At 36.6% G+C, this 13,376-nt stretch overlaps 2 protein-coding genes across 2 annotated transcripts; one reads left to right on the plus strand and one right to left on the minus strand.

Annotated features, from left to right (window-relative positions):
- Positions 1 to 1,370: 1,370 nt before the first annotated feature.
- On the minus strand, positions 1,371 to 4,499 carry LOC132164958 (protein TONSOKU-like). Its single transcript, XM_059575476.1, has 4 exons — positions 4,109 to 4,499; positions 2,597 to 3,397; positions 1,732 to 1,908; positions 1,371 to 1,466 (listed from the first exon to the last, which is right to left on the minus strand). The coding sequence occupies exons 1-4, from the start codon at positions 4,379 to 4,381 to the stop codon at positions 1,371 to 1,373; spliced, it is 1,347 nt and encodes a 448-aa protein (XP_059431459.1). The 5' UTR covers positions 4,382 to 4,499.
- Positions 4,500 to 10,096: 5,597 nt separating this feature from the next.
- On the plus strand, positions 10,097 to 12,714 carry LOC132164959 (G-type lectin S-receptor-like serine/threonine-protein kinase LECRK3). Its single transcript, XM_059575477.1, has 2 exons — positions 10,097 to 10,168; positions 10,295 to 12,714. The coding sequence occupies exons 1-2, from the start codon at positions 10,097 to 10,099 to the stop codon at positions 12,650 to 12,652; spliced, it is 2,430 nt and encodes an 809-aa protein (XP_059431460.1). The 3' UTR covers positions 12,653 to 12,714.
- Positions 12,715 to 13,376: the final 662 nt, after the last annotated feature.

A 13,376-nucleotide genomic window follows, 5' to 3' on the forward strand; every position in this document is an offset into this window, starting at 1 on the left:
TCAAACAACCTGCTGTCCTATTCAGTATTCTTAATTTCAGTACGGGTATTTTGGGAATTCATCAAAATCTGAGACGGGCCAGATATATGGGTTTTAGTATTTGGGATTTCATGTTTTGTAGTAAGGTTGGCTTCCTTGCGAAATAAGGATGTGTGTATTGGTATTGTTCCACCTTGTCTCTGTTAAATGGCTATTTGTAGGTTTAATTAGAGGCGAAGGCTATTTGTAGGTTTAATTAGAGGCGAAGATAACTTGTAGCTTGTAATAGGCATTAGGGCTTCTTCTTTTTTGGCTTTCTTTTTTTTTTTTTGATAACTAATTGAAATTTCAATAAAAGTGAAAAGCGTTACTCAGGTACACAGGAAGTATATAGAAGAAACTCCTAGGTAGAAGGAGAAAAAAAAAAAAATTATGAAAACTAAGTTCCTAGAGAGCTACAAATGCAGCTGTCCAAGTATAAAGAGTAAAAAAGAAAAAGGACTTTAATCCTTGGCTTGTGAATTTCTTTGCGTTTGATACTCTGTTGGCTGTGATTTTTGGTCCTCAAGCATGCCCCTGTGGATTAGGAATACTTTTCTTTCTTTTTCTTGCTTATTATTATCACAAACTTGGTCCTACACTCCCTACCATAGTACAAGAACTAATAGACAACTGTAATTTGTTTTCTATAGCAAGTACCTTTTTATATATAGCAACAAAACAGCTATGCCCCAAGATATGCATGGCATATTGAATAGGCCACATTTGGCAAAGTGTACAAGATCAAAATGGTGAATTTTATAATTCCATATATGGAAAAGGCATCTAGGACTGCTAATGTGACATCCCAAAAAAGTTAGTTCCACATTAGGTGGGTAACTTGTGAAGATGTTGCATGAGAGCTTAGTTCCACATCGGTTCCTTAATAGGTAAAATTGAGCTTTATAAGTGATTTCAAGAAGTTTCATAATGTGGACTAATTCTTTTGGAGTAATAACGCAAATGTGATAATCACTTTCTTGAGTTATGATAAATGGTATCAGAGTCAACCTAGAAATACCATATGACACTAGGATACTACATGACATCAGCTTTGACAAGGGTGCTAGAGATTTGAGTGAGGAAAATTGTGACACCCTCACATTCGGTAGATGGATTGTGAAGGTGTTGCATGGATACTAAGTCTTACTTTGGTTCTTTACGAGGTGAAATTGGACTTTTGTAAGTGATTTCAAGGAATTAAGTCCTTTGGATTGTGACAGCTAGGCCCACCATGAAATGACCTCCTCTTTCCAGGATTAAAACTAATTAGGAATCCACCTATACAAATGCTTCATAATTTTTCTGTTCAGTATAATAAATGTCCTCCAGAAAAACCAAAGAATAGATAACTACCTGTAGCTCTCTTCAAATGCATCTAATGCTCCTGTCCAATTACCATCACTGTCCAGAACATCACCAATGTTGATTTTTGCTAATGCTTGCCCCTGAAATAATATCATCCAAGTGAAAATACATCACCATGGATGGAACAACCCCATATAATTCAAGCATGATGCCATAAACTATCCTACAGGATTATCACCATTGCTGAATTCTAAGCAACTAAACCTAAACATAGAACTTGTTTAACAAGTCACACAAATGAATTGTAAGAAGTGTCCAGTTATAGTTCCATGCTATATCTTTATCTAAGATAAGGTGTTATGTGTATCATATATTAGTAGATCATAGAGCAAGACACCAATTTACCTCCAAGTTACCAATTGACTTGTATATTTCCCAACTCCTCATGTACCATTTAATGCTTCTGTCTAATTTTCTGAGCTTCTGGTATGATTCTCCAATAGCCAGAAATGAATCACTCAGCTTTTCCTTGTCACAAAGTTCAGTCGCAACTCTCTTCTTCCTTTTGGCAAATTCCCGAAGCTGAACATAAAATTTCAAATAAGAAATGGGACAACACTAAATTTCGTAAGAACAACTTTAGGGAGTTTCCCAGAGTACTCAAGCCTTACTTTAATGATAAATATTGTGTATCTAAAACAACAATTAGTGGGTATTTAATTGGTGTGATGCTCAATGTGAAATTTTGGGTCTCAAATAGCCCTCTCTTCATAATTAGCTAGAAGAACTGCCTATTGGCATCACACACACTTCCACACACAGAACAAGAGCCACCATTTTACCTGATTAAGTTTTGAAAGCAAATCCTCTTTCCATTATGTTAGAAAATCCATTCCAACTAAAATATATGATTATTATAATTATTTCAAAAACAAAAACTGAAAGATTATGCAAAACAGATAGCAAGACGGAACCCAACCATTCTGGTTAATGAAACCAATCATATGGTGAAACACACTCTTGACACCTGTATACAAACCCATCTTAGCCAAAAGGAAACAAGCTTTGGAAGCCTGATGAACAATTGCATGTTGAAAGATCATATCTAGTCAAACACGGATTTGCAAGCCTAATGGTGCTCTATCTCAAATAAGAAAACAACTTTGACTCCATCCAAAATATTTACAAGATATCTCTCATGCTGAAATGCCACCTGGCAGTTAAGTAATGCACAAAGGAAGAGAAAATGTACAGGGAGCAGAATATATACCTTCACCCATGCAAAGATCATTCTTGATTTCTCTATGAGAGAATCAAGACATGCATTCTGCTGAAGCAGACACTTCCTCTCACGTGGTGTTCCTTTTGCAGTGGCCGTCTCTCTTGTCAGCTTCTTCAGCTTCTGCTCTTCTTTTTTCAAGTCATTCATTACTTTAATAGCTTCTTTTACAGTTTCAATATTTTGATCAATTTGCTTAGCCAAAGCATCCTCATCTTCCATGGATTTTGCCAGTTCAAGCGCCTTCTGGTAGCAACGAAGTGCCTCCTCATACTTTTGAACCCTATAATGCAATTCACCAAGATTGATATACCCCTTTGCCTCCCCTTGACAATGCCCAATTCTCTTACAAATTATAATGTCCTTCTCAATGTGCTCCCGAGCTTTATCCCACATCCTGAGCTCCATGTAAACATTTCCCAGGTTGTGATGGAGCCTGCTGCGTGCATCATTGTCTTCCTCTACCTCTTCGTCCCCACAAATCTGTAATCCTATAGTTAAGATTTTCTGGGCCTCTTCCAAGTTATCAAGATCCATTTCAAGCATTCCTATGTTATTATGTGCATCAATATATTCCTTGAGGAAGAATTTACTATCCTTAAAAGATGGGCTCTCCTTTAGAGTCTCCACAAGCTTCATGGCAGACTTAAAATATTTCTTGGCATTCCGAACTGAGAGGTGGTCATTGTCAGATGTCAAAAACATTTCATGGTAAGTACGACCAAGTTGGGTACTGGCCCTTTGCTGCTCAACAAGGTCATTGGCATCCTTGGCTAGCTCTAAATGCTTCTTCTGAAAGCAAAATTAACAGAGAAAAGTTCAATTCTATTAATCAGAAAGTATTGCTTACTGTATCAACTCATGATTGATAATTTTCTCAAACTTCCATTTTCCTATTTTTCTCACCTAAATCAGACGAAGATACAACAATTGGTATCATAGTTAAACTATTGATGAACAAGAAACAGAAACCCCATGCGCAATTTCTTCTCACACAACCGCCTATTTCCTTGAGCATAGGTTCTCATATGTTAAACCCCAAAAGAACAAAAGCCACGCTACTTAAAACCTCACTTTCTTTCATTCTCACTCTTTCTCAAAAACCAAACAAACACCAGAGTGTCGGATTTTTTTTATTTTTTATTTTTATTTATTTATTTATTTATTTTTATCATTTGGGGCCCCATAGTACAACAAACCTCCCCTCAACCGTGCTCGATACAACCAATCGGCTTACCCAAGCTGATTTTTTATCATCTTCAAACCAAAGAACAAGGATACCCTGATTATTTCTTATCCCCAAAAAAATAGGTAGAGTTTTAGCCTTAACAAATCACTTTTTCCAGAGAAAAAAGAAAAACAAAAAAAAGGAAAAAAAAAAAGACCCCTCGCTCAACTGGATTTGGTAATAGTTTCTCAGCAACCAAACTGCAGCTAACTTTTTTTCTCATATTTTCCCTCATTCCCACCCCACAAATAAAACCAAAAACCCAAAAAGAATACCTGATAAATGAGGGCTTGCTCGAACTCCTGGAGGCGAAGATAGACCTCCCCGAGAGACTGGCAGGTGGTCAAGAGCTGCTTCTCCGGCAAGTACTTGACTGACACGTCGTAGTCGATGCGCAGCCACTTGAGCGCCTCCACGTACTCCCCTCTGTTCTTGAGGATGTCGCCGATCACGTTTGCCCATCGGGCCTCCTCCTGTCTGTTCCCCTCCTCTTTTGCGCTCCGAAACGACCTCTTCGCCGCGCTTAAATTGGCGTCGTCCCGACCCATTTGCTTTAATCTGTTTTTGGGCGATAAAGGGTTCTGAGAGGAATTGAATGAGTGAAAGAGAAAGATGTGGGTGAGACCGTGAGTGAAATCTATCAGGGTTTGAAGGGTTTCTGTGAGATTTGGGGTGTTTCTATTGGATTTTGATTTTGATTTTCGTTTGAGAAAGATTTGAGTGCGAAATCAAACTCCCGCCAAAACTCTTACCTTTTTTTTTTTTTATTTTTATTTTTTTATTTTTATTTTTATTTTTTGATTAATGACACTAACTGCTATGGGCTCGTGTGTTTCATAATGGGCTTTGGAATTTATTTATTTATTTATTATTATTATTATTATTGTACTTTTAGAAATATTTTATAGGGGTAATTACCTTTTGCTCCTATGAACTACAACGCATTGACATTTTTCCCTCATGAACTACCAACTATGATACCTGACCCCATCAAACTACTATCTTATGACAAAAAGCCTACTTCCGTCAGTCAAAGGGGTTAAAATTGACAGTCAACGTTCATGTGCAAGTCATGTGCCATTTTAAATTTTTTTTTCTTCCACTTTTGCCCTCATTTTAAATTGTTTTTATGTGTTGGATTAGGTTTTAGGAGTGTATAAGCATCATTTTCTCGGTCTGAAGTGAGGGCAAAAGTGGAAGAACAAAATTTAAAATGGCACATGACTTGTACATAACTGTTGACCGTCAATTTTAACTTATTTGATTGACGGAATGAGGCTTTTTGTCATAAGATGGTAGTTTGATAGGATCAAATGTCATAGTTGGTAGTTCATGGAGGAAAGTGTCAAGGCGCTGTAATTCTTAGGGGTAAAAGGTAATTACCCCTATTTTATATTTAACTTCAAACGGAATCTTGAAGTTAAGGGTTTTTTTGGTACTTCTTTTACACAATTTTCATATGCTTCTCTCTTTAGTGAGTCCAATTGGAAAGTGCGTGACCCCCAATCAAGTTGGGCATAAGAGCATTATTTGCAATCTCACCAAAATTATTTTTTGGTTAAATTAGTGAGGTAATTTGGTGAAAATGCTTAAAATCACTCTTTTTTAGCCTGACTACTTTAGCCAAAAAAAAGAAAAAAAAAATAGTGAATGATCGGTACCCACTATTAATAATGAGTACTATTTATTCAACAAATGAATAAAAAATTATTTCTCTCTACCCCTTTTTCTTTTTGGTCTTTCTCCTCCTTTAATAGTTAGAAAAAGAATAAATAAATCTTTGAAAAAAATATATATAAATGGAATAGTGAAAGTGAATTGTTAAAATAGTAAAGTCGTTGAGGGTGCTCTAAAATAGTAAAAAGCTTAGCAAGCGTAATCTAGGATTTTGGCTTTGATAGTCATTATTTTTGCCTAATTCTTGGGTGCACTATCTGTGTTCAGAACCATAATAATGTAATGTCTTTTAAATTTGTTTATCACACTTATTTTATATCGATTTGAGTAATGATATAAGGAGAACTACAGTCATCCAAGAGTCATCCCAAATGTGATGTGGCATTTAAAATCACCATTGAATTTGAGAAGATCATTATTGAATTTTGATATGTTAGTGATTTTAAATATCACATCACATTTGGGATGACTGTAGGAGGATTTTAATCCCCCTTATATCATTATTAGTTTTTCATCTCAGTCACTTAAAAAAAAAAACCCCACTTAAAATCGAGTAAAGTTATACAACAGACGTTGGTAGTCCCAGCATCCGCCAAGTCCAATGTGGCCTTGTGCCACGTCCAAAACTCAAAAAAAAAAAAAAAAAAAAAGGTTACAAAAACGCACGTGTGACTCTCTCTCTCTCTCTCTCTCTCTCTCTCTCTCTTTCCTCTCCCCTCACAAGCCACCGGAGAGCACGACGCCGAGCAATGTGAGAAAGAAAGAGAGAGAGAAGATGGATTTTGACATCGGCGCTCAACGGCCATCGGTGGGGGGAGAGGGAAAATGGAGTTAGATAGTGAGTTGAGAATTTCGAAATTTGGGGATTTTGATAGTAGTAGATCGTCCCCGGAGATGTAGGTGGATCGTCAGCTGTGCTCACTATTCGTGGTCTCCGGTGGCCGGCCATTGGTGAAGAGAAAGCGAAGAGGAAAGTGAGAGCTTTGTCCAAAAATGTGGAAAGAGAGAAAGAGGCCCGTTTTCTCCAAAAAAATGTTCATTTTTTGTGTTTATGTTTTTTTTTTTTTTTTAAGATCCAACGCCTGCCATATAGCAGGACTCCTTCAAATATGCTACATTAACGAAAATAAAATAAATATATAGATTAGCATTACTCATTCACAATTTAAATGTAGCACTACTAAACTAGAAAAAATAAAAAATAAAAAATAGCACTACTGCAAACTACCCGTAAATGCTATATATATATATATATATATATATATATATGTGTGTGTGTGTGTGTGTGTGTGTGTGTGTGTGTGTGTGTGTTTACTTTTAGGAGATATCTTCTGGGTGGTGTAGATATAGTGGGAGGGAGTCCCACACCCAGAGAAGAACAAAACGAGCCCCACGGTAGACATTTTATGATATGCAACGAATTAAGAGCACTTTTCATAGATGCAAACTAATCCCAAATCTAAACTCCCACTTTTGTTTATAAATAACACTATATGTATAAGAACTTTGTAAACACAACAACAATTCATTACCTCTCTTCTCTTGTTTCTATCTATTATTATTATTATTTTATTTTTAGGGTTATATAAAGGAAGACCCAAGATGTACTCTTACCATTTCAATTTTATAATTTCGAGCCTAAGATCCCATTCCAATTACATGCATCTGGACTTGTAATAGTCTTATGGCCATGCGATACAATGAACTTTAATTTGTAATACAATTCAAATTTTCTCTAACGAGTAAAGCATGTACCTTACACATGTCACCCACTCTCCTCACACGTCCTATTTAAAGGAGAAATGCTACAGTTTTTATTTTTTTATTTTTTTTTTGTTTATGTTCTTCTGGTTCTACGTAGATATTATTTTATAAAAAAACTTACTTACTCTAAAAAAAAAAAAAAAAAAAAAAAAAGGTAATAACATTCCTCTATTTAAATTATTGAGAAATGTACGAAGAAGTTTCCTTCAGTGCGTAACCCTAGCGCCACGCCGAAGCCTATATTGTTTGACCGCAACCTACAAAGCATTGGGAGAGACTTGTCAAGTAATAACTAAGTTAGTTCATTGATACAAGTCCCTGGAAAAATTTCAATAAAAGTATTAACACTTTCTTCCTATTCCATGCCAACTTTCAGCCATTTAATTTCAACATTAATTACATTGTTCCCTCGCCCGTCTTTGAAGTTTTGAAGTTTTCAACATTAATAAGTTTGTTCAACTTGGATATAAATGTTGGTTCAAAAGAAATAGAAAATATTTATTTATTGTAAAATGAGGGGTAATATTGTCTTAACATTAAAGTTGAAGGACAAAATTTATAATATTACCCTTCTTCTTATACTAAGTGAATACTCTCAATTTCATTTAAAATGACGAGAATCCTATTCCATCTAAAGAATCGGGTACTAAGGTATAGTTGAAGGATAGCAACTTTTGTGAGGTTGCGACATAAACCCACCCTTTTGTGCCACTAATAAAAAGTTAGGCACCTAAATTTACCATACCAAACCTAAGGTTAAGAAAAAAAAAAATACAAAACCAACTGATCATACCAAAGCTGAGGCCAAAATAAAAAAATAAAATAAAAACTAATTATTATTATTATTTTTTTTGAAAAAAAAAATTAAAAAGGGTGACTACTGACTGGTCGGCAACCACCCCAAGTGGGCGATCGGAGGGGGTGGCCTGCGAACCACCCCAAAGGTGGTTGGGGGTGGCCACACGCCACCCCCCATGGGCCAGGGGTGGTGGCGAGCCACCCTCACCCAACCACCCCCTTTAAATTATTTTTCTTAAAAAAAAAAAAAATTAAAGTTGATATAATAGGTGGTTTTTTTATTTTTTATTTATTTATTTTTTTTTTTTCTTAAGGTGTTTCATGCTTAGGTGGCAACTTTTTATTGATGGGTACAAAAAAGTAAATTTGTGCCACATTCCATTAAAAGTTGAATAGGATCCTCTTGTTAAAGTCTATTGAGTAGGCATTTGGATCCTCTCCAAGCTGTTTGGACTAGAGGAGATTCAGTCCTTGTTATTGCAGGGGTAGGGGTATAATTGTCCCCAAAATTGTTATTGCAGGGGTATAATTGTGCCAAAATTTTGGAGACAATTATACCCCTGAAATAACAAGGACTGGATCCCCTCCGGTTGAAATAGACCAGAGAGGATTTCAATCCATTGAGTAGGTGGAAACAAGAAGACGTTTGATACAGACATAACACAAACCCAACTCATGGCCAATTTCTCTCTTACGTGTAAAAAAAATTTGAATTTTAAACCAAATAAATTGTCTTTTTTTTCTCAAATATTCAGAATCCCAAAATCGTCTTTATTATTATTATTATTTTTTTAATGACATATAAGAGAAAAGTTGGTCATAAGTTAAATTTATGTTATGACCTTAACATTTTCCAAACAAGAATTACATTGTGAGGTGTCGAATTGATAAAAGTATGTTCCTAAGTCCCTGCAGAAATTTCAATAAAAGTATGCTTAAACACTTTCTTCCTAAGTATTCCATGCCTACTTTCAGCCATTTAATTTCAACATTAATTGCATTGTTCCCTCGCCTTTGAAGTTTTGAAGTTTTCAACATTAATAAGTTTGTTCAACATGGTTATAAACGTAGATTCAAATAAAATAGAGAATATTCATTTATTGTAAAATAAGGAATAATATTGTCTTAATATTAAAGTTGAAGGACAAAATTTATAATATTATCCATCTTTTTACACTGAATGAGTACTCTCAATTTCATTTGAAATGACAAAGATCCTATTCCATTTAGAGAACCCAATACTAGGGTATTGTTAAAGGAGGGCAACTTTTGTGGGATTGCGGCACAAACCCACCCTTTTGTGCCACCAATAAAAAGTTGATACTTAAACTTATCATACCAAACTTAAGCTGAAGAAAATACACAAAACCAACTTATCATAACAAATCTCAGGCAAAAATAAAAAAATAAAAAATTAATTATTAATTTTTTATTTTTTATTTTTATTTTTTAAAAATTAGAAAGGGTAACTCTCGGCTGACAACCACCCCAAGTGGGGGATCAGAAGGATGGCCCGCAATCCACCCCAGAGGTGGCTGGGGTGGCCGTGTGCCACCTCGCTCTGGGGTGGCTTGTTGGCCACCACCTCCCCCTCACAGCCACCCCCTGTAAATTATTATTTTAACAAAAAAAAAAAAAAAACTAATTAAAGTGATATAGTCAGGTGGTTTTTTTTTTTCAAGGTATTTCATGCTAAATTTGTGCCACAATCCATTAAAGTTGAATAGGATTCTCTTGAGTAGTTGGAAACATTAATTACAGAGGGTGTGTGGTCCTCGTAAGTTTGATGGTGTGCGTCGAAGTCTGCGGTTCGAGCACTGAAAATTTTTTTTTTTTAAATTTTTTTTGCATCTTTACCCCTGCGGTTCTCGTAAGTTTGACAATTTTGTCTTTGGACTTCTCTTCGTAGAAATGAGCACCGACCCAGTCCTCGAATTTTACTTTTTAAATTGGGAATTTCATGATAAACCCAGTTGATCGGTCGTAAGTTTGACAATTTTGTCTTTGGACTTCTCTTCGTAGAAATGAGCACCGACCCAGTCCTCGAATTTTACTTTTTAAATTGGGAATTTCATGATAAACCCAGTGGATCGGTCGTAAGTTTGACAATTTTGTCTTTGGACTTCTCTTCGTAGAAATGAGCACCGACCCAGTCCTCGAATTTTACTTTTTAAATTGGGAATTTCATGATAAACCCAGTTGATCGGAAAGGAAATAAATAGTGGAGAAATCAAGAGAAGTTACAGAGAGATCATCATAGTCTTGTTATGGATTTTATCACTCTGTTTCTCATTGTCTCTGCATTTTGTACTGCTTCAGCTCAACAAAATGTGAGCAGAAGCTCTTTTCTAACACCCACCACAAACTCTACGTGGTTGTCACATTCTGGTCTCTATGCCTTTGGATTTTACAAACAGGGCAATGAGTACGCTGTTGGAATTTTTATTCATGGTATTCCAGAGAAGACCGTGGTCTGGACGGCAAACCGTGATAATCCACCTGTCTCCAGCAATGCTACCTTGCTTTTCGCAAGCGATGGCAGGCTTGTCCTTCAAATGGGACAAGAGCAGCTGGCCGTCGTAGCTGATTCCTCTGGGTCTGCTTCGGCTTCCATGCTTGATTCAGGAAATTTTGTGATCTATAATTCTGATCAAGCAATAATATGGCAGAGTTTTGATCAACCGACTGATTCCCTTTTACCCAGTCAACGTCTCTTAGCAGGCCATGAGCTGTTTTCGAGTATTTCAGACACTCAACACTCAACGGGTATCTTCCGTCTGAAGATGCAGAATGACGGAAACCTTGTTCAGTACCCGGTGGATACTCCAGACACAGCTGCATACTCTTACTTTGCAACTAGTGCAGGTGGCTTTGGAGATAACGTGACGCTAAACTTTGATCCTGATGGCCGTCTCTACTTGCTAAACGCTACTAGTTTCAACATTGGGAATCTAACGGAGGGAGGATATCCTACAGAAGATACTATTTATCTCGCGAGAATAGATGCTGATGGGATATTCCGGCTATACTCGCATGATCTGAAACAGAAGGGAAGCTGGTCAATTCTATGGCCATCTTCATATGATGAGTGTAATCCCAAGGGGCTCTGCGGATTAAATGGTTTTTGTGTTTCAAACGATCAGAAGGCTGACTGTGTATGCCTTCCGGGATTCGAAATGGTACAACAGGGGAACTGGACTGCTGGCTGCGAGAGGAATTTCACTGCCGAAAGTTGCAAAAGCAAAAATGGAGATATTACACACAACATGCAAGAAGTGGCTAACACGGTATGGGAAGATGTTTCATATTCTGTTCTGACAGTCCCATCCAAAGATTCTTGCAAAAAGGCCTGTTCAGACGACTGTAACTGTGAAGCTGCGCTATTCAAAGACAGGACGTGCAAAAAACAGAGGCTTCCATTGAGATTTGGGAGAAGGCAACTGGGTGATTCAAATATAGCTTTCGTCAAGGTAAGTACGTCTACACCCACTGCTCCAACTGGAAATATGAAGAGAGAAAACAAGAAAGAGCTTCGAGTGGACATCATAATTATTGGTGCTTCATTTGTTGCTTTTGGATGCATGATGTTGGTAATTTCAGGATTTGTTTTTTACAAAAATCATTTTCGGTACAGAAAACTCTCTTGTGTTGGAAATGTTGAAGTGAGTCAGGAGTTTGCTCCACGATCGTTCACTTATTCAGAACTTGAGCAAGTGACGGGTGGTTTCAAGGAAGAGGTTGGCAGAGGGTCATTCGGTGCAGTGTTTAAAGGGGCAATGTCTAATGGCGAGAAGGTTGTAGCTGTCAAAAGATTAGAGAAAGTGTTGGCCGAAGGAGACACAGAATTTCAGACTGAGATGAAAGTTATTGGGAGAACGCATCATAGAAACCTTGTTCGTCTGCTCGGATATTGCCATGACGGAATTCATAGGCTTCTGGTTTATGAGTACATGAGCAATGGGTCACTTGCAGATGTACTATTCACACCAGAAAAACAACCATGTTGGGATGAAAGAATGGGAATTGCTCGTAATATAGCAAGAGGAATTCTTTATCTCCATGAAGAGTGTGATGAGCAGATCATTCATTGTGACATAAAGCCTCAGAACATCCTCATGGATGAGTACGGGTGTGCAAAAATCTCTGATTTTGGATTGGCAAAACTCTTAAAGCAAGACCAAACTAAAACCTTTACTGGTATCAGAGGGACAAGGGGGTATGTTGCTCCAGAGTGGCATCGGAAATTGCCCATCACAGTGAAAGCAGATGTTTATAGCTACGGCATTGTACTCTTGGAAATCATATGTTGTCGAAAGAATGTAGACTGTAATCTACCGGAGAAAGAAGCCATTCTTGAAGAATGGGCCTACTATTGTTTTGAAACTGGCGACATAACTAAATTACTTGGCGATGAAAAGGTTGACAATAAACAAGCGGAGAGAATGGTTAAATTAGGAATTTGGTGCATTCAGGATGAGCCATCACTCCGGCCCTCAATGAAGAAGGTTCTGCTTATGTTGGAAGGGACTGTTGATATTCCAATCCCTCCCAGCCCTGCTTCTTTCCTAAGTGCGATATAAACTCTCAAGTGATTGATCCTTGTAATTTGTATAACAAAGTGATTGATTAGGCATGAAAAAACCCTCATAAAATTCAGTATTGCAAGTCAATGTAATATTTGTTAGTTTGGTATGTCTAAATTAAAAGTAAACTTAATGGTTGCATTTATGTTGATATGTCCTCTTTTCTGCTTTACCATTCACAGATTTTAGTCTTCAATTATTTTGATTAGCAATATTTTGAAACCATGTTGGTAAAGCAATCCTGTACTTCATTTGGTGATGAAGGATTCATTACATTGCAATATTATTTTGCTTTTCTATGAAGAAACCTATCATCCCCATTGATTGGAATAGAGCAGGCTAGCAGCGCAAGATTCTCATATTACAATGGTTGAAATTAATAGCTCATATTTTCTCAGGTAGAGTAATATTGGAATAGCAGTATTTTAGAGTTTTTTAAAATACGTCCGTACAATTAGAGTTTATTTTTTATATATATGTTATGTTGTAACCTGAATGATTAATAGTAAAATATAGCCACATTATCTGTGAACGTAGGTATCTTGTCGAACCATGTAAATTCATGTCTCGACTCTCTTTGATCTCTCTATTTTCGATTCCATATCATTTATCATTGTTGTGAGAATATATTTGTATTGATTGTAATTGATAAAATCAAATAGGAAACATTCAATACTGATTTGATTTTATCAATCATATCTTTTTGCATTCTCTCCACATC

Source organism: Corylus avellana, chromosome ca11 (genome assembly GCF_901000735.1).
Source record: "Corylus avellana chromosome ca11, CavTom2PMs-1.0".
NCBI classification, from domain to species: Eukaryota; Viridiplantae; Streptophyta; class Magnoliopsida; order Fagales; family Betulaceae; genus Corylus; species Corylus avellana.

Coding starts and splice junctions, on each gene's coding strand:
- LOC132164958 (XM_059575476.1), bottom strand. CDS start 4,381: ATGGGTCGGGACGACGCCAATTTAAGCGCGGCGAAGAGGTCGTTTCGG. Junction 3,398..4,108: donor AGCAAGCCCTCATTTATCAG/GTATTCTTTTTG, acceptor TTTTGCTTTCAG/AAGAAGCATTTAGAGCTAGC. Junction 1,909..2,596: donor TGATCTTTGCATGGGTGAAG/GTATATATTCTG, acceptor TTTTATGTTCAG/CTTCGGGAATTTGCCAAAAG.
- LOC132164959 (XM_059575477.1), top strand. CDS start 10,097: ATGAGCACCGACCCAGTCCTCGAATTTTACTTTTTAAATTGGGAATTT. Junction 10,169..10,294: donor ATAAACCCAGTGGATCGGTC/GTAAGTTTGACA, acceptor GGAAATAAATAG/TGGAGAAATCAAGAGAAGTT.